Source organism: Spermophilus citellus (genome assembly GCF_964194105.1).
Source record: "Spermophilus citellus genome assembly, chromosome: 10".
NCBI classification, from domain to species: domain Eukaryota; kingdom Metazoa; phylum Chordata; class Mammalia; order Rodentia; family Sciuridae; genus Spermophilus; species Spermophilus citellus.
In genome coordinates, this window is record NC_138197.1 from 28,709,540 (window position 1) to 28,734,117 (window position 24,578).

Here is a 24,578-nt window from a genome sequence, read left to right on the forward strand (position 1 = left end):
AGGCCACCCGCCCCTTTGTACTTTGAGGCCCTTCCACCACATTCCAGGGCTTTGGTGACCTGCCTGCCCTATAGGTAAGGACCCATGAGACAGAGAAAGCACAAGAGCTCAGTGAGGCACTATGTGAAGTGTCACCAAGTGTGACCATGTCCCATACCCATGCACCACCACTTTTCCTCTACCCCCCCAAATTGACCCAGTGTCAATTAGTGGTGGAATACTGGACAGGAAGAATAGGGGCCTCACTGAAATCTTGGGTCTCTCTTTCCTCATCTGTAAATTGTGGGTAGAAGGGGGAGGTAGATGGTCTCAAAAATCCCTTCCAATTTGGAGATTCTTTTCCACATGGGGCACTGCCATTGGGTCACTTTACCTTATCTTCACTCTCCAAACACTTCTTCTTGAGAGTCTGAGTCCTCACTATTTTCCATTGTGAGTGAGTCTCCCAGGCCCTGCTGCTTGTGATATCTCTGCCTCTGAGCTCAGCAACCCCCTTCCCTGCAGCCTTAGATTGGACTCCCCCACTCAGAGATACTGAGGGCCTAATGATTCAGGTGTAAAGGGAGCTGGCTATGGGATGCAGAGGAAAGTGTGTGGGGATGCCTGACACTCTCAACAGAGCCAGGTCTAGTGGAAGGGCCCTGAGTGGGACCTCAGGAGACTTGGCTTTAGCCCTTGAATCTCCCGATTAAATTGTATCATTCTTCTGGACCATCGTTTCTCTGCTCACGGAGTAAAAACAAAAATGCTCATGCTACTCTCAGTCTGGAGTTGGAGGTACAAGTGATCAAAAACTAACTTTCATTCTGACTAAACCCACTGGAAAGTGTAGAGCCAGGATCCAAACCTGGTTAGAGGGTTGTCCACAATGTCATAAACTGTGATATCACTATCCTCACTCTATGGCCCGGCAGAAGTTCATGTATCTAAATGCTTAATAGCACTACCAAAGACATCGTAAGAGTTCCCATGTTCATGGGAATTGAGGTTTCTGGGTATTCGGATTCAGGAAGAGAGAAGGGGACAGCTAAGGAGCATGGCATCATAGCCAGATCCTAAATGGTCCTAATTTGTTCCTGAATTTTTCCTCTGACCTCTGTCCACTCCCAACCTCCTCGCCAAGGCCCACCATTAGCGTCTGAAACATGCGTTCAGCCTGTAGGCCTGGACCAGGTAGTGGGGGCAAAATGCCTGCAGAGCTTGTCCCCTCTATATATCATGTCATTTGGGATGAAGAGTTGGCTCTTCTATCACAGGGGCCAGGGGAAGTTGCTGTTGCAGAGACTATTTTAGATTTGTTGATGGAAGGGTGTGAGCAGTGCTTACGCACGTTCAACAACTGGGGACAGCCAGAGGTTTCCAAGCTCTAAAAGAAAATCAGGGTGGTCCAAACATATTGACAAGCCTCCAGGGGCTATGGTTGGAGAACATGGCTGGATTTTTCTGAGAAGCATTCCAATTTCTCTCAGTTTGAATGACATCTGTGATAATAAGTGGAGTAATGGTGTGGATAATTTGAAGCAGCATAAAATTAGAAATTGGTCCAAGGGAAGGGGTTGGGACAACAGCCCAGGCTCAGTGCTGAGAAGCAGTGGAGGCTGTTATTCCACAGCTTTTCTTTTTCTTTTCTTTTTCAGTGTGGTGGATCAAATCCAGGGCCTTGTGCGTGCTAGGCAAGCACTCTAGCACTGAGCTGCATCCCCATCCCTCAGCTTTTCTTTTCTTTTTTTTAATGAACTTATTCCAAAAAGACCTTGCTGAGCTTGGTAAGGGAAAGCGTCACCAGTCCTGACCTCCCAAGATAAACAGCAGGACTTGGTAAGATCCAAGTATGTGTCAGACTAGGAACAAGGGATGTGAGCTTCACATTTTCTCCCATGGTATCTGAGGTTTTTTCCTTGACTATTACATTTTCTAGGTGTCTAAGGGAAAAGAATGAGCAGTCTAATTTCCAAAGGTCGTCCTGTTGGGGCATGGAGTAAAATGGACTGGTGTATTTGAGTGAGTCTGCTACATTGGTCTAGGGGCCAGCCAATTTCAAACCCAATCTCCAGGCTACTTCAGCTGGTAAAGTATGCCCTGTTATCCACCCCTTCACCCATCCATCCATCCATCCATCCATCCATCCATCCATCCATCCATCCACCAGCCCATTCATTCACTGACTCAACAAATATCTGTTGAGTACCTACTATGTTCTAAGCATCACCTAAGAAATGAGGAGACATTAGTAAGTAAAAGATAAAAGATTCCTGCTTTGTGGAGTTTACACGTGAGGGAGATAGACAACAGTCAATAAAAATAAACAACCACATTATATGTCATGTTCAAAGGTGACAAACGCCTTGGGGAAAAATAAAACGGAGAAAGTAGCATTACCAATAGGAGTATTGCAATCTCACATTCAGGGGTGGTGAATATGTCAACTTGGCTAAGCCCAGGGAGTGGACACTCACTTTCAGGAGAAACTGCTCCCTCTCGCTTTTGATTTGTTGTTCCATCTCCTCATAGAGATGCTGGATCTCTTCATCATAAGCAGCGATTTTCCTACAGAGGTGGCAAAAGGAGAGTATGATGGGGTCTGCTCCGAGATCCCCTATCCCACAGTGATAATTCCAAGAGCTGTGGGTGGTGGGGGTGACTGACAGATCAGGTCAGCCATGGCTGCAGGATCAGTCCCTTGGGATCAGCTGACCTAACAGGTATGCAGACCACCAAGGCCCAGCTGGACCTACTCTGACTGCTGGTAGATGTCATGGGACCTCTCCTCCTTGCATCTCCCAGGCACCACTCCCAGCTGATCCAGATGCTTCTCAGTGAAGCTTCCTTGGACCCATCTTCCCTGTACTCTGCTTTATTTCAAGGCCCCAGCCTTTGCCAAACTCACCATTGCTCCTTCTGCTGATCCCTGTACTTGGGGACAGTATGAAGTTACATTGTGTGGGCTTCTCTCCTGTTCAGTGTCTTGGTTTACCTCATTTGCAGTTTGGATGCTTTCTCTACCTGTCTACATCAGCACTATCTGACACTGCTCTGTCAGAAGACTCTCCCTGAAATTGTGTGTGTAAGTTTGTGAGATCCATAATTCTTGTATGATAATGGATTAAAGGCTGGTGATGATAACGCCATGTCCTCGTGCCTACTTTCACTCTTGCCATCCTCTCCCTGCTCTGAAGAGCCCCCAGGACAGAAAGTGAGCGCCTGGGAACTCTGCTTCTACAGAAAAAGACAAAGCTGTGGGGATGAGGTTTGCAGGTCTTCCTCAGGGATGATTTTTTTTTGGTTCCCCTTTCTCTCCTAACAATAGGCTCTCCTTCTAATGCTCTTACAAATTAAAACAGGAAGGACCCAACATCACCATTTGGCCTGAAACTAGAAGTTATCATAAGAAGCATCAAAAAATCCAAGTACTTACATTTTATACCTTTTCTCTGACCAGGAAGTAATACACCTCTCTCGTGCCTCTACTCCCTGACCTCTCCCCTCCTATCAAGAGAACTCCTGGTTCCATGAACAGGCTGACGTCATAGCTCTTAAGGCCTATTTTGAATGTGTAACACACATGCACAGACACATCCCAAAGTTTATCGTCTGCCATTATAAATGCTAATGATGGCAAGCCCACTCTGCCCCAATCCAAGAGATTTCAATAATTGAGAAAATGGCCCTAGTTCCCAGTTCTAAGAAGTACTGGGAAGATTTCTGAACAAAAAATGATGGCTGTCCACTTGGGACTTTAATCCAGAGCTAGACCTTCCCTGTGTCCTAGGCTTTATCACAGACCAATTCTGTCCCCTCTTCTCTTACTGCCAGTAGAGGGTACATTTGCGCCACATGCACAGACTCAGAAATGAACATGGTGCCATTTTGACTGGCATTCTTCCAGCTCTTCAGAACCCTTGGTGTGAGTCTCCATAGTCAAGGTCATTCAAAACAGAACACCAACCTCTGAGTAGCCATTCTTGGCTGTACCCTCAAAACTAGAGACTTGACATTCAGAAATTATACCTCAATGGCCTTTGGGTATGCTCGGCAAAGATGGACGTCCTCCAGGACCTCCATGAACTGAGACCCTGTCTTTATGAATGTGTTTGTTATCCCTGATGTAACAAGTATCTTTTGGCTAAGAGTAAGACGCCTCTTCTTGGTAAATGACAGGTGTTCAAGATTGTTACATTTGCTTCAGCTAACCCATGACAATTAAAAAGGAAATCCTGGAGGGAAAGTAAGAAGAAAAAGCCCATCTAGTGAATAGAAACATTTTAGAGTCAGAAACAGATACAGTTTGAAGAAACTTTTGAAAAGCAAGATGATTTTCTTTTGGTCCCTGGAACTCTCTTCCATGTTTGAAGAAATTCAGATGCTAGGTAGCAAAGGGTATTAAGGAAAATTTTAGCTAGTGATTTCAACTATATAAATATTGGAGAACTAATAAGGTGAGATGAGAGCAACTTAAAAATTGATTTGGCTCTGCTAAAGCAATGCTAATTACAGACATTCATGTAAACTGTTTACCATTTATGCCTAATAACCATGCAGGACATTAATTCTATGATATCATTAAAAGTCTTCTATTAATTTTGCTTGGAGGTTCACTTGATTAAATTGACACTCTCTCTGATTTTCATGTTCACATGCCAGTTTGCTTGTCATGAATTAAATTATTTTACAAACCATTATAGACAAATGGAGGGAAAGCAGATAGAGTCTCTAAATGGTGTCTACTGCCAGCCCTTGCTCACAAAGCCTCTCTACAGCCAAGGAACCCTGGGATTCTATGTGGGCATTGGTGATCCTGGGCTCAGCCAGACTCAAACGTGGAACCAAGCCTTTGGAAATACCAGTCTCCTGGGAAACTCTGCAGGCTTAAATGACATCATGACAAGCCTGAGTTAGAACATGTCAGTCCCAGGAACATGGAACATGAAGGTGCTACTCCAACCAATTGCGTCACTGAGCCAACTCAGGGGTCAGTCACAAATCCTAGATCCTAATCTCTGATTTTAGAACTGGCTCATTTTCTCCACGTGACCTTGGGCTAGTGCTCTGATCTCTTGCCATCGAAGGTAGCACCTGCCCTGCATTCCTCCTGACATTGTCAGGACAAACAGTAAAGTGGATGTGCAGTGGTCAGAAACACCACATCCTAAATAAACTTACAGGGTTATTTATTTTTGTGATTATTATCATGAGCTGAGGAAGGCAAAGGAACAGTGCTCTCTGAGAGGAAGAAGGTCTTAGTTTCAAGGATAACAGGGTTGCTGGGTTTGGAAAGGCTCAGGGGCAATCAGAAAATGAAGAAAAAGCTCGGTCAATAAAAGCTCTTGTCAGAGCAATGCATTAGAGACGTAGGTTGCATGTGAGCTGGAACTGCAGAGCACAAGCCTGTGTCAGCAGGGGGCTCCGCAGGGGCTGTGAAAGCAGCAGTGGTTAGAGACACTCTGAAAGGATCTGCACACCTGGCATGCAGTGTTCCAACCAGGCATGCCACATCCTGCATCAAAGGAGAGAGAACCATCATATTTGCTTATTTATATATATATATATATCTCATAGATAATCTTTGTACCACAATTTCTAAAACCACTCATGTTGCCTAATGCATACCAGCACAGACTTTGTAGTCTTCTCCAGGAGGATTGCTCCCATCCTTCTGACCCTCACCAAACCCTTGTTTGAACTCCTGTTGAATGTCTTCATTTGATTACCAGATGTTTAATTTTCAGTATTCCCAAATTCTTCAGGTTTCACTTGGGTTCAGACTACCTCTATCAGTCATATACTCTCAAACCTTCATGTGTGAAAAATGTTAATGTTGGACTCTGCTTAATTAGCAATTTGGGGTACCAGACTCAGAAGTTCAGGGGCCATATTGAGGGAATACCGTATTCTAGGGGAATTGAATAATTTTAGGGTTGGGAGTTTTGCAAGGTCCAACCACCTCTCTTTTCCAGTGTTAAAATCCTTGCCACAATCAAGTATTTACCCAACTTGGTAAGAACACCTCCAGCAATAGGGAACTTGCTATCTCTTCATGCACTCCTTTTGTCTTTGGAATATTCTGGATCATAGAAATCTGCCTTCTCATGACCTTACCCCTCTTCTGCATAACAGTGCTTCGTATGTTTGAGAAAAGCATCAAGACTTCAGGGAGCTGCCTTGGGTTCAGGCCAAACTTACTACTTCCTCCAACTGTGTCTCAGATTTTTTTTTTAAGTCTCTACATCATTGCCTTCTCTCTTCTCTGAATGGGCTCTAATCATCTTCGCTGAGCCGTGGAACCCACACTGAATGCCCAGTGCATGAGTCTGATTAGAGCTGGCAATTGTCTCTCTTGTTCTAGATGGCACATATCTACCCATGAAGCCTAAAATCAAATTGACTTTCTTGGTAGCATGTCAAAGCTGATGAATGCTTAACCAATTTGTCAACTAAAACCTACACCCATGTGACTGTTTTTGTTTTACAGATGGTGATGCTGCATCATATCTCCTCCACATGTACTCCTGCTGTTAGCTTTCTGGACATGGAGGATGGTCTCAAATGCATTTCTGTTAGATTTCATGTTCACTAGTGTCTGTCCATTTTTACAGCTTGTCATTATATAAGTGGATCCCAACTGGCCATCCAGTATGCTCAATGGCCTTCCCAGTTTTGATATTGCAAATTTGGCTTACACTCAAAATGTATACTAAGTAATGTATGGTTTTTATAATTTAATTTATCCAAGAATTATTTAGAAGAGTGTTTTTTAAAATGTACAAACTATTGGTTTCTAGTTTCATAGTCAGACAATATTCTGGTAAGGTATTTACACTTTTAAATCTATTGACTTTTCTTCTGTAGCTAAAAACATAATCAATTTTTTAAATTCTGTCAGAAAAATACAAATTCTATTTGTAAGGCATGCAATTCTATATTCATTTCTTAAGCTTACTGTTTTGATGGTTTTAAATTCTTTATATCCTGAGTGTTTTGCCTGGCTAATGTGTCAAATCTGAGATGTTTGTTAAAGTCTTCCAAAGTCTTGTTTTCATCAGATTTTCTTTGTTTTTCTAAAAGTTTCTGCCTATGCATGTTGCTTCTATGTCATTTGGTGCATAAAGATTTATATATGTTGCATTTTCTATTTGGATGGGATTTTTTTATTACTATAAAACATTCTCCCTTATTTTCCCTTATCCATACTTTGGTGAAAATATCGAATAATACAAGGACAACAAACTGTAGAACAGCTATCTGTGCTATCAATTAATAATGCCTGGCATAACTCTCAACCTGTCTTCTATTAGCCATTCTCACCAAATACTCCCTCCAACTCCTGACCCACCAGTGTCTAATTATCCCAATCTTTGGTAACTGATCCCAGTCATTTTGAATTATATGAGGAGGGGGAGACACAGAAGAGGTATTAAGAAAAGGGAGTGAAAGAGACATGTGTTCTCAGTAAGAGAGAAAGTCAAGTATGCAGAGAAGTAGCCAGCCAGAGTTAGCAAAAGTCATAGGCACTAATTTCTGTCCTCCTCCCATGATGGCTGAATAGTTCCTATAGCACCTTCCATAGCAGTTTAGATCAGAACCCTTTGCTGACACAGTTGCTTCAGAGTTCATTAGACCCAGAATTAGAAGACCTGGGTTCAAATCCTGGTTCTGACATTTAAAAGCCTTCTGATCTTGGACAAGATGCATTATTTCAGTAAACCAAGGTTCTATATATCTAAAAATTCAGATGATAATATCTGCTTTAGAAAGAATTTGTAAAAATTAAGGAAGATAATGAATATGGAAGTGTCTAGCCCAATAGGTAATAAAATGCACTTAACAAATTCTAATTAAATAAGTTCTCTGATTCTCAAAGGCCTCTTGACCCCATTTGGAAATCTCTATTACTCCTTTAGATGTCAACCCAAGGAGAAAATATAAACTGGAGAGAATCCTGCATTAGCTTGGCACACATGACATGAAGAAATGTGTGCAGGAGTGGTGTGGCATCAGCAGACAGAAGACACAGGGGTGGAAAACCCAAGGTCAAGGGGACTGAAAATGGAAAGAAGAGACTGATACATCACCACCTAAAGTGTTGATTAACTCCTCCTTAAAGTATCACTCAATAAGACAGTGCAGACTTAAGTCATGGTGCCTGCACACCAGGCATATAGCATCTTGGAACACCAAGTCCAGTGCAACAGGGAAGGAAGGGATGGGCAGAAGTCACACACCATCAAGACAGGTGCTTGCCTGGGTTCTGGCTGACAGTAATCTTGTGACCTCAGAACCTGGCTGGAAGGAAGTGGAGAGATCCCCCTGCTCTGATGGTAGGGAGGATGGTGGGGTTCTTAGGGAAAAAGTTAAGAAATGCTGAGTCCAGAAAAAAGAGATTTTCAACAGGTGAGAGAAAGGAATAACAGTTTTATACTGACGATGTCACAAGGAGTGACAGATCTGAAACTAGGGCAGAATCCTGGGTCCAATTCAGAGGATAAAATGTCACCTGGGAATGTCAAGCTCTTGTAAACGTTCATCTCTATAGGTTGACCATGAGTGTGTGGGGGGCAGGGGGGTTACTGGGGAGCTGAGGAGGGAATGCGAGAGAAGGAAATAGGGATGGAGAAATCATGATTCCATAATGTAAATAAAAGACTTAGATTCTGAGAGGCCTTTAAAGATCATTTGCAAAGAACTGGAAGGTGAGATGCAGTTAGCAATAGCTCACCTTGCCAGCCTCCCACAGGAACTGTGAAAATTAATTAACTTTCACAAAGTGTTTTGCACACTGAGGATTATTAGTACTCAACACCACCAGGGCTCCAGCTCCTGCAATGGGCCAAGGCCTTTCTGCTACAGAATACTAGTTGGTCAAAATATTTTGTTCCTGTTTCTTTTCTCCTTTGCCTTCACTTATAAATAAAATCTGTTGGGAGTTCAGAAGGTCTCAGGAAGTTATCCAGTCCTCTCCTGGGTTCTAGGTAATTCCAAAGCAAGCTAATACAAAGAGCCATGCAGTTGAGGCCTTCCCAGGTCTGAGAACCCTATTGAATAGAAGGGCCACCTGCTGTATATCATCCCAAGAAAAAATTAATTCTTTCTTTCCTAAATAAATGGGGTAACCTTGATCTCAGAAGGAAGAGGTGGCTTTCTCTACACATTTCAGGAGCTTGAACCCAAGGCAGAGTTTCAGATGTGGCCTCTGGCTTTGGATGGCTGTAATTCTAATGTCATGTGTCTCTTTGGGGGTGGGCAGTTGTTTGATCAGTGTGGTTCCTGGTTTGTAAAGATTGGCAAGAGACAAATGCAAAGGCAGCGGGATCCATTCCTCTCTATCATAGATGGTGAGCTTCTAAAGCTCATATATCTCCAACAGCCCCCCCCCCAGCTTTTTTTTTTTTTTCATGTGAAGGAGGGTCAAACAGTGAAGTGATCAAATCACCAAGAGCCAGAGCAGGGAGAACACCCAGGTCTTGACTCCAGGTCCCATGATTCCATGTTCCACAATTCCATCCATAGCATCCCAGTGTTTTCCTAAGAATCCAAAGGTATAAAACTGACAACTCCATACATTTGCATTTAGGATTGTCAGTGTCCCAAATTCCATCTGGAATCTGTCAGTTGGAGAATGAGCCTGAACAGAGCAAGGCACATGGCTGACCAACTGCACTGCCTGGGATGAAGAGGGGCAAGATCATGCCAGCCACAGAACAGAGTGAGGACCCTGGGCTGTGGAACTCTCAAAGAGAAAGTAGAAGCAGATCTGCCTCAGCCAGCTTTGGGATGAGAATGGCAAGTTGGGACTCGGCCTCACCACTGCCCCCTGCTGCCTTCTTCAGGAAGCTTCAGTCTATGGACAGTGAACAGAGAAATCCTGTTTTTAGGATTTTTGCGTTCCTCTGAAAGCAATCTATGACTCTGTATCGCTTATCTGTTTTTCTCTGTCCCTCTCTCTCTATCACACACACACACACACACACACACACACACACACACACACACACACACACACACTACAGATGAATGAAAGGAAACCACAGAGTTTGTAGAAAATTCTGCAAAGGCTGTGAAGTTGCCAATTGGATTTTCAAGATGGATGGTTTCTTCCTAATTAGATTCTGCTGTCTGATATAAACTAACTTTGCGGCTTTTTCCCATCCTATAAAGCAAACCATTTTTCATTAGTCAGATTTACAAATCATGCCCGTGGTGTGCACAGAGCACAAACAGGCCTCACCCTTCAATTTGTTCACAGGGCCTTGTTCACAGTGTACTTCTGCCTTGGATAATAATATGCCCATAAAATGCATGTGTTGGATTAAGTCATCACCTCATTGAGAGTCCTCATCAAGAACTCTTTATCTTTATCCTATAAACAGGACTAAAATGACAGATTGGAAGAGCACCCCAGGGTGTACCTTCTGCAGGCTGATACCTCTGGAAGAACAGGCCAGAGCAGTATGTCCTGAAGCATGGTCTGCAGCCTGTCTGATTAGAATCACCTTGGATGTCACTATGATACTCATTCCTGGGCCTACTTCCTGACACATGCAGATTTAGACTCCCCAGGGAAGGGCCTCAGAATCAACCTTTTAAAATAAAAGTGTCCTCAGGTAATTCCAAAGCAAGCTAATACACAAAAGCCACGCAGGTGAGGCCTTGCACAGGTCTGAGAACCCTACAGAATAAAAGGGCCATCTGCTGTATTTACGATGCTTAATTGGCTGCTCTATCTGGAGGCAAGACCAAGGACATGGTGACATCCCTCCCTGCAAATATTCTCACATCCCCAGAGCTCCACACCACAGAATACCAATTCTTAGAGGCTGGGGTGCCAGCTATGATAGTTCAGCTGCCTGTCAGGCTGCAGGACATATTTTTTCCTTGTCTGTTACCCTCCTGGAGCCTAGGGAAATCACTCTAGATAGAAAGTGCCTGGACAGTGGCTGAGAAAGGCTGCAATTTAAGGGTCTCTGAGCTTCCCAAGAGACTGTCTGTGGCCTGATTCAGCTGGACCAGGTAAGACTGGGCAGATAAAGCACTGATTCCAAGGAGGGAACAGGAGTTATTGCCAAGTTCATTGAGGCCAAGCATGACCTTCCAATGACAGGAAACAGGCAGTCAGTGCGGTATCCCCAGGCCACTAAACTACGGAAGATTGAGCCTGAGCAAGGCTGACAGTTCAGCCTGTGGCTGGCCTTTGATCTAGAAAGCACTTTCCTTCAGAGAGCTCAAAGCACTCCCCAGACACAGTGTAATTTATCCTTACCTCAATGTTTTAAAAATGCAGACTTTAAACTCCCACGGAAGAACAAGTAAATTGGGACCCCTTGGGGTGGGACCCCAGTATCCCTAAGTGATTCTGGCAAAGATCTGAAACTTTTGATGCTCCACATAGCAGCATTCTATGTACCCTAGAGATTTTAAGCTTTTTTTTTTTTTCCAGAAAAGGTAAATGTAAATCATGCTTTCCATGACAAAGACCTTCCTAATTGTGATGGCTGGAAGTTCTTCCTTATGTCTAAACTCCCCATAACCATCATACTAAAATGTACAGTTCTCTGAATTTCTGCACTGGGAATTCAGTTGCAATAGCTGGAAAAGATCTTAGTCCCCAAGTTTAGTGGAGACACTAGTCTTCAGTCCCCAGTTTTGCATTAGACTTTGTTCTCTACCTTACCCCACGGGCCTGTAGCTACTTCTAAGTGGACACGCATCAGAGCCAAACACTGTACCTGGATTCTGACACAAATCTGAGATTTCCACAACCACTGCCCTAAAAGACAAGGAGGTGGGAGATTAGATGTTCTCATACTTGTCTCCTCCTCTTATTTTCAATATGCAGTGAAAAATCTCCAGTAATAAGGTGAGGTGAGTTCTGGTTATTTCTGACCATGCGCCAGTCAGCATGCTCTGAGGTTGGGTCTCTGACACCTGCTGTCAGGAGCTTTCCTAAGTACACATACAAGACCATCAGGAAGCCCATAAAAGCAGCACCACTTACAATTAAGAGTAAAAACTCTGAAGGGGGAATGAGGCTGTCAGTCACTGCTTACCCACTGAAAAGGGCAGATGCACTCCTGGGCCTTCACTCCTGGCTCCTTGGCACTTAAAGGCGTGAGAGCTGCTCTTCCCTGCTCTCCTGCCCTGGCTCCAGGCGCGTTAGCTATTCAGAGCAAGATACGACCTTCCCCACCTACTCACTCTCAAACAGTCTTCAAGGTCTCAGAAACCAGGTGTGTCATTAAAGCCTGACACCGTCAAGAACAAACAACCTAAAGGATGACACTGTTGAGGAGTCACGGAAGCAGCACGTCGCCAGGACACTTAACTTGTTACTCGGATGATTTGTGTTTTCAACACTCCCCACCGATGTGTTCTCTAACAGCTACAGCAACTCTTCCTTCTCACAGAGCAAAGATGTGGATGCAGGAAGCAGCGTCAATATGAGAGACGGAACTTTGGCACCAGGAGAATTAATGACTCCCACTCCCTCAAGGTTGAAGTGCTGGCCCCAGAAAAGAAAAACACCTTTTGAAAAGCACTTAAACCCAATTAACAAAACTCTAGCCTACCCCTTCCACCCTTTCTACTTGGATAAAATTAGCTCTCTCCTTTGTCCTTTGGCCAGCTTGACATTCTCTGGGTCAGTCTCTCCCTGCTTGAGCAAGAGGTCCCAATAAAGTTTGTTCCTGTTATATCTATGCCTTTATCTGGTTCTTTTAATGGAAGCACAAGAATCTACTGGAGCCTTAACACAATTACCCCAATAGCATCTCCATTCCTCCTGGGACCTGAGAGCGACTGTAAGGAGGAGTGGACTCTTTTACTCACTGAAGCAACACTGTACCCCTGAGGGTTATGGCCAAGCCTGGGGATCTGGGGTCAGGGAGTGTACCTCCTGCATACCTTGGGGAAGGCCAGACTTCCCAAGAAGTCAGTCTCATTTTCTCTGTGCCCCATGAGAAGAAAAAACAAAGTGTGTGGTTTGCAAAAAGAGAGGCAGCAGAGGCTCTCGTCGCCAAGGGCAACACTAATGTTTCCATGTGGGAACTTTCTGGTCAGCTTTGTGCAGAATTTGGTATAAGCACTGCCTAGTTAGTGTGATCATGAACTCTTCAAGGGTAAGGACTCTGGGCTCTATCTGCCTACCTCAGAGCCTGGCACAGTGTAAGCGCTTACTAAATGCCAAGTACTGATAACATGTGAATCAGATTGCGTTCCCCTCTGACTCCAGCCCTGGGAGGGACACACAGCAGCTATGACTTACACTCATCTCCATCATCTATGGCACCTTCCAGATGGAGTTAAATGTCAAACCTGTGCTGAAAAGCAAAGGTAAGCCTGTGGCAGAGCCTGCGAGACATTCTGACAGCTCACTGGGATGGCTGTTGCTGGGACTCCGCTGGACTCCCATCCTGAATCAGGCCTTTCCCAGCACTTCCTCCCACTTCCTTCTCTAAAGCCTGGACTTGCCCCTCCCCCAAACCAGTCCAAACCATCAAACTCACTTTCTAAAAGATGTCTCAGAATCATTTAACCTCACCCTGGGTTATCTGCAAAGAATCCCATTTAAATATTTCATACTCCATTGAGATGTCCTGGTTTCTTGTTTGACTTGCAACAGTGGTGGCCCTTTGGGGGTTGTCCTAGACAGGGTTGTCTCCCTTCCCTTTGCCTGGCATTCTAAATTCTAAAGAAAAGTCACACTTGAGTGACATCTCTGTCAAATGTTAAACAATCTTTCTTCCAGATGTACAGAGCCCAGAACATCTGGGGCCTTCAGAGAACACCAGAATGGGCAACACTCCTCCTTATTCTTGAATTCTGCGCATTAACTAAAACAAAACATATAAATTGATGCAATATTTAGCTTGCAGAAGTGCAATATGTTTGTAAATAGTTCCAGGGGGCGAAGGTCTCTTGTAGTGTGGTCAGATGGGGGGAAGAAAGAGACACAAACCCTGGATGATCAGGACCTTGGGCAGCAGGAAGCTTGCTTGTCCTTTGTCCCCTGATCCTCCTTTCCTTCCTTATAAAAGCCCTTGGTGACCCCTGAATTCCCTAAGAAGGGGCTCTGAGGCAATAGCTCCCCCATTGTTCAAGATGCTGGACCTTGAATAAAACTGATCTCCTTCCCACTAACACTCATCTCCAGAGTACTGGCTTTCCAGCAGCGAGCAGCTGGACCTGGGTCTAGTACCATTCTGAGCTGCAGAAGTTATAGATCATCTGGTACTTTAGAGATGGTTTGGTCTACCAGCAATGTGGGACAGACCTTATTTTTTTTAATTGAATAAAAAAGACTCTAATATAAAAACCTCAGTGTCACATGTAATAAGGGTGAGTACCATTTCATAGAACTTTGGTTTCAGCTACACCTACATAGGAGTATATGAGGATTGCAAAGTGAAATGTATCTCTTCTAGTGAGTCACCATCTCAAAGAGTCTGAAAAACACCAATCTCCGTCACCCATGTTGCCAACAAGGAAATTAATGACAGACAGGTAAAGCATCTTGCCTGAGGTCACCAAGCTGGTGGTTTAGGAAGAGCTCCAGGTCCTCCTCCTTCCTAGGTCAGTGCTCTGCTCACTACTACCTGCAATTCTTTGGTTCTGTGCCAGAGAATACCTCCAGAATGAGGCTGTCAGAGACCCCAGTGAGTCCCCAGTCTTGCCAGAGCTGGACTTGATCAGCTGACCTCAGGCAGGGGTAGCTGGCATGGAGGGACTGGAAGCTTTGGCTGAGATGGTTTTGTACACACAGCCAAGAGTGGCCTTGACTTTCATCTCAATAACTTCTAAAGCAATTACTAAATTAGGGCAAAAGCACTTACAGAGGCCACTTGAAGATGGATGTCAGGGCTAGGAGGCTCTCCAGCGTGTCAGCATTTGTCTCTATCTGCAGGAGAGCAGGCCAGCAGAGGAGGCCTGCGATGAGATTCTAGGCTGCGATCTGGGTAATTGCCCACCCATTCAGGCTCAGTTGCTCTCTCTAGGTACACAAAGAGTACCCCGCTCTGGAAGGGCTGCCTGAATTTGCAGTGGCTCCTCCAGGTCAGAGGGATGGGGTGAGGTGGGTAGAAACTGATCCAGCTCCCTCACTTTATAGATTAGAAAACTGAGGCTCAGAGCGGCCAAGAGACTTGAGCAAGATCACAGAGCTAGCGGGTTGCTTTGCCATACCTGATTCAGATCTTCTGATTTCCAGCCCCCCCCCCACCCCATATCTCAAATCTACACATAAAGCACCTGGATATCTTGTTACAATGCAGATTCCGTGTGGCTGGGGTGAAGCCCAACATTCTGTGCATCCCTAAGGTATTTCAAGTGATGCCCAATGCTGCTGGTCCATGTACCACACTTGGTGTAGCCAGCCTCAACACCATGTTGTCTAGAAGGATAAAAGCTCCTTTAAACTTCACCTCTGATTATATAAAGGCCCAAACTCCCTGCTTCAGGCAGACAAATCCTCTAATATTGACAAAGATACTAATTTAAGACAATAATTATTCTTTTGACATGCATCAATTACTTGTATGCAAGCACTGTTCCAAATACTCACACATATGATCACATTTAATGCTCACAACTCTGACCATCCCTATCTGACAGATAAGGAAACTGAGATTCAGAGAGGTTAAGTAACTTGGCCTAAATTGCACAGCTAGTAAGTGGCAGAACCAAGATTCTCACTCAAGTCTGTCTGATACCATGGTTTAATGATGTAAAAATTACATACAAGTGCCTCTCTCAGATCTTCCCTTCTCTGAGCCTTGGCCACCTCTCCCCAGGATTCTCTTAACAGTCCTCCAGCCATTGTGCATCCTTTAGCACTACAGGCCTCAACTCTCCCAGAATGTGGACTCTTTCCCCCCCAGATTTGTATCTATCCCAGTGAGCTATTTTGGGAGTTATGTGGGGAAGGCCCACGATGAAAAGGAGCTGGGGCTCAGGGTGATAGGTAGATGGAAGCTTATGGTGATCTATTCTTTTTTGATTGGGTGTGCTTCCTTTAGGGCTATTTCAGCATAGACTCTAAAATCCCTCCACACAGGAGCAAACTTTTTAGGGAGGGATCTGCACAGTGAGCAGGTGGTCTGTAGATTCACATAGCTGTGGACTTGTTGGGGATAGATTCCTACAGAATACGAGCAGACCCCTGGAGCAGGACAGGGGTGTGTGGCAGAGGCATGGGGTGGTGCTGTCCTGTTGGTATACATCCAGCCTCTGCCCAAACCCAGCCCTGGGTTTCAGCTTCACCTTCAGGGTTACAAACCACCCTTAGTTATACCACATTCAATCCCATGCTTCCCAAATGTGAGCTCACTGTGTTGAACGTCTACAGTGATTGAATAAACACAGTGCCTGTGACCACATGTCAGTTCTCATGACGGACCTCATGCCCCTGTCTCCTGTCTCCTGGAGAAGCCGTGGAGGCAGAGAGAGCAGCGAGGACAGGGGAGAAGTCAGGAGAGGCAAATTCATTAGGCCACCATATAGATGTGCTGCCTCTACAGAGGGAGGGCCAATTCAGAGTCGGGAGGGGCCCAGAATGCCAGATAGGCCATCTGGCTCTATCACTTAGAAACTGCATTCTGGGGCATGTTACTTAACATTTCTGTGTCTCAAAGTCCTCATCTGTAAAATGTGGATACCAGTAGATGGTCCCTAGCTCAAAAGGGTTGTGAGACTCAGAGTGTATGGTTAGTACCAAGTAAATAGGAGCAAGGGCTTAAAAGTAGATATGCGATGGAAGACACCCCTACTCCACCCAGGCAGTGATAAGGAGGCATCACACAAGGTTCCATGGAAAACTGAAAGTGCTCTTTATGTTTCTGGTTTCTATACACAGGCACAGAGAGCACAGAGAGCGGTTGAAACAGGGTTCCCACCTTCTAAGGGCGTATTCCAGTTCAATCTTCTCCTCATGGGCTTCTTGGAGTTGGGATATGATTCTGGTTAGAAAATCTTCAAAGTTGGACAGCAAGTGAGGTTCGTCCTTCTTCAGCTGCAGCCAGAGTTGCTTCACGTCGTCTTCGCTGCAAGAGAAGGAAGGACGTTAAGGTGGGAGTGGAGAAATGAGGCTCTGCAGGAAACGAAGTGGTTCCCAGAAAGGAAGTGGACAGCTGGAGACGACATCACCACCATCATCATAAAAATGAGAGTAAGAGAGCTGCACCAGAGGCTGAGGCAGGAAGATTGCAAGTTCAAAGCCACCCTCAGCAATTTAGCAAGGCTCCGAGCAACTAAGCGAGACCCTGCTCAAAATAAAAAATATAAAGAGTTAGGGCTGTGGCTCGGTGGTTAAGCACCCCTGAGTTCAATCTTCAGTACCAAAATTCAAATAAAATAAAATAAAACAGTAAAACAACTAGGGAGTAAAGTTGATACAATTACGCTACGTGCAAGTATGATCATATCACAATGCATTCCAGTTTTATATCCAACTATAGTGCACCAATTAAAAATAAATGAATGATAGTAGCTAACATTTATTGAGTGCTTGCTGTATGCAAGGTGCTTTTGCACATCGGCTCATGTTATCCTCATGGGAAGCCTGGGAAGCAGATGCTGCCGTCATTCCCATTTATAGATGCGGAAACAGAGAGAGGTGCAGTGTGCTATGATCACTGTCAGACGATGGAGTCGGGGACATGCTCTGGGTGGACATGACTCCAGTGATGGGCTCCTTTCCTACCTCGCTCTGCTGCTTCCACTCTCTGTGTCTGCCACAGTGGGCTAGAGGTGTGAGCACAGGCAGCAATGTACTCACAGCACCTCAAAATGCCAGGGAGAAGCGAGGTGGCTGGGAGCCAGTGAAGGTGAGGAAAACCGCTCGGGAGCTAAAGGAACAAGCTTGTCACTTCCAGGAAGAATGGTCTTCACCACTGAGAGGTAAAGACATACCATCTGATGGATGGTAGAATGCAGTTGTCACTGTGGGGAAGGGAAGAGAATAGGCAGCACCCCTCTGGGGCCCTGTGGCATGTGAGTGACTGGCAAGCGAATAAAAGGGAAGGAGAAGTCTGAAGGATGTGGTCGTACAGAGGGAAAGATAAGTGGACAGCTGGGAGACATGGAGGCAGTCAGAGAGATGAGACGCAGAGTGACAGGCACAGAAGCACCCTCTAGAAATGGGCATGCTAGAGCCTGAGCCCACCCAGCACAGCAGCAAAGACTCGTGGGGCTATACTGATCATCAAAGGGAGGACGAGGAGAGGAGCCACATTCCTGGGCCCTGCTCTCCCGCTCTGGACTAAAAAATCTCTGGCCGATGATTGAAATAAGTCAAACATAAATCTGATTTGCCCCCCACTGAGTTACAAAACCAATATGATTCTAGGGCAGCTATGACTATGTCCCTTCAGGACAAAGAATAAAATCCTTTGGGCCTATGTAACAAGCGCTATGTTTTAGAAACTTTCCTCAGAAGTGATATTTCGATTGGGCCATGTTAGAAATGTTCTTGGGGAACAGGTATAATTCTCTGCACCCAGCAGAGAAGAGGCCCTCTGAGAAATAAACCCACCTCTGGTTAGTGTCTGTTCATCTCTCTGCTCCCTTCCTCCCTCCATCCCATGCTTTTTCACTACCATTATTTTTTGCTTCCATTCCATCCAAACATCTGCCTACTTACTGAGACCAGCCAGCCAGCCAGCCAGCCATCATGCATGCACCCATCTACCCACCCACCCATCTATCCCTGCACTCATCCATCCAACAGGGGTGTGTGGCAGAGGCATGGGGTGGTGCTGTCCTGTTGGTATACATCCAACTTCTGCCCAAACCCAGCCCTGGGTTTCAGCGTCACCTTCAGGGTTACAAACTACCCTTAGTTATACCACATTCAATCTCATGCTTGAATATTTATCATCTATTACAAACCTGGCTCTGTACCAGATGATATGAAGGAGTCCAGGAGACAAGAGGAGGAGAGGTAAGGAGTCTCTCTGCTTCCCAGAATTCCATTTTCTCCATAAAAACCATGTCGTGGGTGTCTACTTCATTGTATAGGCAAAATGTAGATGGCACAAAGGATTCAGAGACAAAGGATCTCAGAGAGACACCCTGATGACCTTCCATCCTTGTGGAAGATTGAACCCCACTGGGGTATGAATGATTGTGAGCCTCCAAATTTCATATGCTGACATCCTGACCCTAAGTGATGTTATTAGAAGGTGAGGTTTTGTGGAGGTGATCAGATCACGTAGGCAGAATCCTCATGAATAAGATGAGTGCCCTAACGAAAGGGACCTGAGTTCATTTCTTTTTCACCATGGGAGGACATAGGGAGAAGACAGCTATCTATGCACCAGGAAAAGGGATCCTACCAGATATCAAATCTGTTGGCACCTTGATTCTGGACTCCCTAGCCTCCAGAACTATGAGAGAACCAACCTCTGTTACCCTTAGAAGGCACGCGTCTGTGGTGTTTGTTAATAGCAGCCTAAATGGATCAGGCCCCCCTTTGTGAAGTACAAGCATTATAAAATGAAGGTCCACCTCGCTAGCCTAGGTCATCTGTTCACACCTTCCACGTTCCTATGGAGCCTGGGAGAGCAGCCAACTGGACTAAAAATGCCAATGAGATTGGCAGACCCACTGGCCACTCTTCCAGTGGTCTTTGAAATTCTTCTTAATGGCCATACCATATTTTCTGACTTTTGAGGAAAAATAAACCAAAGCCCACAAATCACTGGGCCAATCAGACTGCCAAGGAAATTGAGGCACCTCTGGACACACTGAGGCTGCCCTTATGGAGGGATATAGGCCTGCAGACCAGAAGGGTCCTGGGAGATGAATAAATCTATCTCTCTGCTTCTGGGACAACACAGAAACCATGATGCCTTTGGATATCCAAGCAGAACTTTTGGATACCTTTGAAGTCTTCACAGCCTCCTCTACTTCCTCTCAGGGGTCTCTCAGTCACGATCATTTCTGTCATGCTGCAGCACTTCCCTCAAATTCAGTGAGGATGGATTTTGCTGGTCAGCACCAATTTTTCACAGACTACTCTTGAAACTTTCCCAGTGCCTTCTCTCTTCTGGAATATCTCATTTTAGCTCACTTCTGCTCAGGCCTATGGCATAGGTCCCCAGAGTAACATCAGGTGAATTCTGATGTGACAGTCCCTCTAGGAAAGCAGCTGCCCTGGAAGTGAAGAGCAGGTGGGGAGGCCCCTTTCTTTCATGACAGTGCCTTGGCTCAGCTCACCTGCACTGCGCTCTCCTTCCCCTTCTCCAGGAGGAGGCTTCACAGGGTCCCTGGCTGTGGCCTCTGGGCTCTGGTCTCTTGTCCTAGGGGAACCTGAATCAGATGTTTGACTAGTGAGCTTCCCCACAACCACCTGTGCCCTGACACTCCCCCTGCCCCCTCCATGTTCCACTGGCCTAGCCCCTGGCAGTCACTTCTGGGCTGCTGCTCCTGCCCCTGCTGATGCTGTCAAGTTTTACTTCTTGTCCAGGGCTTCCTAGGAGGCGCCCTCCTAGGCCAATGCTGTTCCCCTCCCACCTGGCATACCTTAGCCATCCTTTCTCACCTCCAACACAGTCCACCAATCTGTTCACAAAAAATTTCACAGAGCTCTGGCCTACGTAGTATGTGCAGGGCCCTTATCTCTTGCTCCCTTTTCTACCATGGTCCCTTTTCTTCCCAAGCTCAGGAAATACCAGCTCTAATCATTACGCTTTTCCCAGCCTGCAGGAAACCCACCCAACCCCAGACCTAGAAGCCAAAAATGGAAGGGATAAAGGCCACAGGGAAAGGGCCATGGTGTTTACATAATCTTCAGGCCCACTCTCTGGTTTCTCTCAGCTGCATCACACATTTTATTATTTTATCTTATCATATTGTGTCTTATTTTATCATATTTTTATTTTACTTTGAATGTCAGGGCTTAAGTCCATGTGTTTCCTCATTCAAAATTACTTTGTAGAATACAAATAAAAATTAGGGTACTGTATTATTTGAAGTTCCAGCCCTCTAATTTTTTTCAGTTGAGCTGATGATGATCCAGATGGTGGACTAATGAAACTGGTTAATTTCCCACCTGGTCTTCCTGACAAAATTTGATTTGCTCTGGGATACAGCATGCAGAGGCCTCCCCGTGAGAGGCCTTTGCCAGGCACTCACCCAGCCAGTGGCTGAAGTGCACCGTAGACCTGGAGCCCCGGGGTTGGCTCCATTGCAGGTAGGAAGACTGGTGAGCTGACGTCAACAGGAAGCATTAGAGAAGAGTCAGTGTGAACCCTAAGGCCTGGCCTGGACCTCTGATGTGGGAGCACCCCTTGGAGGATGAGGCAGACCCAAGATTTGTGATGATAATGTACATCAGGAAGGGAAAAGTGGAGAGGGCAGGAGAAGAGGAGAATAGGAATATTTGCCAAATTTTAAACAATATAATGTAGAGACAGATCTGACTGTCAAAGGGCAGGATGTAAGAAGCAGGGAGCCTCGCTGGTCAACCATGGGGACTGTCGCTGCAGGCTTAGCAAATACGAATTATTATTGGAGCAGATGAACAAATTCCTCCTAGGCTGGGCTCCATCCCAGGTCGCCATTCCCACTTACTCTTCCAAAACTTTTTGGGCTCCTAGTTTGTCCATCAACCTCTGGAACTGATCAGCTTCCTCATCTTGGTCCATGTTGCCTAAATCTTCATCCCCTCGGAACTGGTACACCTTCTCCTCTTGGAGCTGGGCCACCTGTTCACCTGCATCCTCCTGACCTGGATTATTCTGGCTGAAGAAGAAGTGACCTGGGGGTACAGGGGACAAGCATCTCAATTAGACAATCCTCACCCAGGAAGGGCTTGGCTTTCTCTGTTGCCAGGAGTCATTTGAAGTTCATTTGAGAGAAACAAAAGGGAAAACCTCTGATAGCAAAGATCTGTGGGCATAATGCCCCAGACTTTGTGTCTTGTGTTTCCATAAGATTCTTCTTGATGCCAGACCCTGGGAAAGGCAGATGCCTGACAGGTGGGAGGACTCCTTTGTGGTTCTCAATCCTCTACAGTCTGGTTTAGAACACATTTGTTTGTTGATTTTTACTTTAAACAAAAATATCTTTCCCTCTATTGCCCTCCAGCAGCCTGAAGACCCATGGTCCAGAGCATCATTCCTGTCATCCTCCTTAGCCCTGCTCCCCTTCACAGGTGTGTGTTACTCTCCACACTCACACTGGTATAATAGAAATGTTGCTGGTTGGGTTTTCTGATCTGATAATGTGTCTGGGTTCATTATCCTTTTTGTGGATCTCAATTCTCCTTCTTGCTGGTTATTTTGAGAAGGACTGGTCTATTCAAATGCTCTAGGAATTTCTCTGATGACTGGTATCCCTCAACCCATCTGACTCAGCCACCCTCAAATTGAAATAATCCATATAGTAGTCCCATTTCTTTTCCTTTTCACTTTTTTTTTTTGTATATCAAGGCAGAAAAAGAGGGGCTGAGACTCTCATCACAGCTCCCTCTTTATGCTAAGCTTTCCAGAGCTCCCCTCCATTCCCCTTGCCATTCTCAGTGGGAGGGGCCTGGGCAGGGACACTGGATGGGTAGTGGTGTAGGCAGTTGATGTGGGCATGTGAAAGAGGCCCCTAGTCATCTAGAGTCTGGCAGCCTTGAGCTCTGCACCCCTGCGATGAGGATAGGAAAGCCTGTACTGAATGGTCTGCAGACCTAGAGGGGAAAGAAATGCACTTTATGTAGCATTAGGCAGACTCACCTGGGGTGAGTCCTGGGACTCCTAGTACCTCTCTAAACTTACTAAATCCAGTGGTGAACTCCTCCGGGGTCAGAAAGCCATTTCCATCAGCATCCAGGGCATCGAACACATCTTCCAGTTCCTCCAGGCTGAGGGGCAGCTCCTTGTGGAGCCTCTGAAAGCAATCCAGACCACACTGGTTAATGCTTTGACAGTCCTGGGGGCTGACCAGGGCTGCAGGCCCTTCTGCCTAAAGTGTCTAGAGTTTGTCCTACAAGAGCCAGGAGACAGCTGCTGTGTCCAGACTGCTTTCCAGCCTTCCTCCTCCCATACCAGGGAGAACAGCTGCCACAGGTATAAAGCTACCAAATTTGTGGTGATATAAAGCTACCAAATTTTTGATGGTGGAGGGGGGCTACCAGGGATTGAACTCAGGGGCACTTGACCCCTGAGCCACATCCCCAGCCCTATTTTGTATTTGTGTTTTATTTAGAGATAGGATCTCACTGGGTTGCTTAGTGCCTCACTGTTGCTGAGGCTGGCTTTGAACTTGCGATCTTACTGCCTCAGCCTCCTGAACCATTGGGATTACAGGCGTGCCTCACTGTGCCTGGCTCCAAACTGGCACTCTTAATATCTGTACAGGACCAAATATCTGTAGGAAGACACTTCCATGACATGGTGATATAAGGCTAAATGAGATAAGGAAAGTAAAGTACAGGACACAGCACGTGGTCTGTGAGAGAAGGCACTCAATTAAAGTGGGGAGGGAGGGGGGAAAGGAGCAAAGGAGGGAATAAGGGAGGGAGGGAGACCAAAGACACAGAGAGAGTGGCCCTCCGTGGCCTGGAGGCACCTGGTAAGTGAATGGCAGAGTTAGGTTCTCCATCCTGGTCTTTCCCTCTACACAAACCTCTCTGCCATGCTGCCTCCCCAGGAGCAGGTGCAGGTCACTCACTCTCAGAGGCCTTCTATGTTGGAGGCCCCTCATGCCCCAGTGCCCCAGTACCACTTTTGTAAGTTTCTGGATGCACACTTTGGTTCTCAGCTCTGAGGGGATGCATAGCTCCTCTTCCCTTTGAGTGGCCCATGCTCATTACCCCTACTGTGTGTTCCACTCTGCTCCCCCATGGCTGACCCCTAATTCCTGATAAGGTATTAACTACCAATGGCTTAAGGTATCAACCCCCAAGAGTATTTATACTTTAAAGGGGGACAGAACAAGATGGTGTGAGGGGTCATAAAAAAACACTGGACATGACCCCTGGGCTGAGTAGCCCTTGATGGCATGAGGAACAAGTGTCTGAGCTGTTGATGTTTCCTTCTGGCCTTCTGCCTGAAGGGCAACGGCCCCATGTCAAGGTTAATGTGCTTTATTGAAGCCAGTGTCCTCTCATGCCCTAATAATCTGTGTCCAAATGAGGACTCCCCAAGGAAGTTCATAATGTCTCAGCTGATCAACAACTCCTCTTCCTCCCAGTCACCCAAGGGGCAATTGCACAAAACTGCTCCCTTGAAAGTGACAGCTGAAGACAATGAACACAGAGCTTTATGGAAAGGAAGGTATATACTCACCTGAACAATAAAACAGAGCTGCAGGTGTGAAAGCCTGTAACATGGCTTGCAAGAACACTCAGCAAGATACTACAGCAATCTCCTAGCTGATAAGCCATGAAGTTTAATTTGACAGGTACACGCATTACGGGAGACTAAGATGCATTACAAAGTGGGGAGAGAGAATGATGTGAAACCCATTTTGAAAAACTGAATTAAATATGTATAGGTTTTTCAAAAAAGAAAAGAGAATGAGAGGATGTGCAAAGATACTAGAAACGCATCTGCTCAGCATACAGCAGCATCTCTGGCTTAGCACAGTCTATAAACCAGCTG

The 24,578-nt window shown here is 45.7% G+C and overlaps 1 protein-coding gene across 1 annotated transcript in view; it reads right to left on the reverse strand.

Moving 5' to 3' along the window:
- Nucleotides 1-24,578, reverse strand: part of CRACR2A (calcium release activated channel regulator 2A) — a 215,298-nt gene that overhangs the window by 51,611 nt on the left and 139,109 nt on the right. The window contains exons 3-6 of the mRNA XM_081310360.1: nt 22,752-22,863; nt 21,559-21,745; nt 16,881-17,027; nt 2,457-2,547 (exon numbers count right to left, since the gene is read on the reverse strand). Coding sequence (XP_081166486.1) covers nt 2,457-2,547; nt 16,881-17,027; nt 21,559-21,745; nt 22,752-22,863 — 537 coding nt within the window. The remainder of the gene's footprint in view (nt 1-2,456; nt 2,548-16,880; nt 17,028-21,558; nt 21,746-22,751; nt 22,864-24,578) is intronic.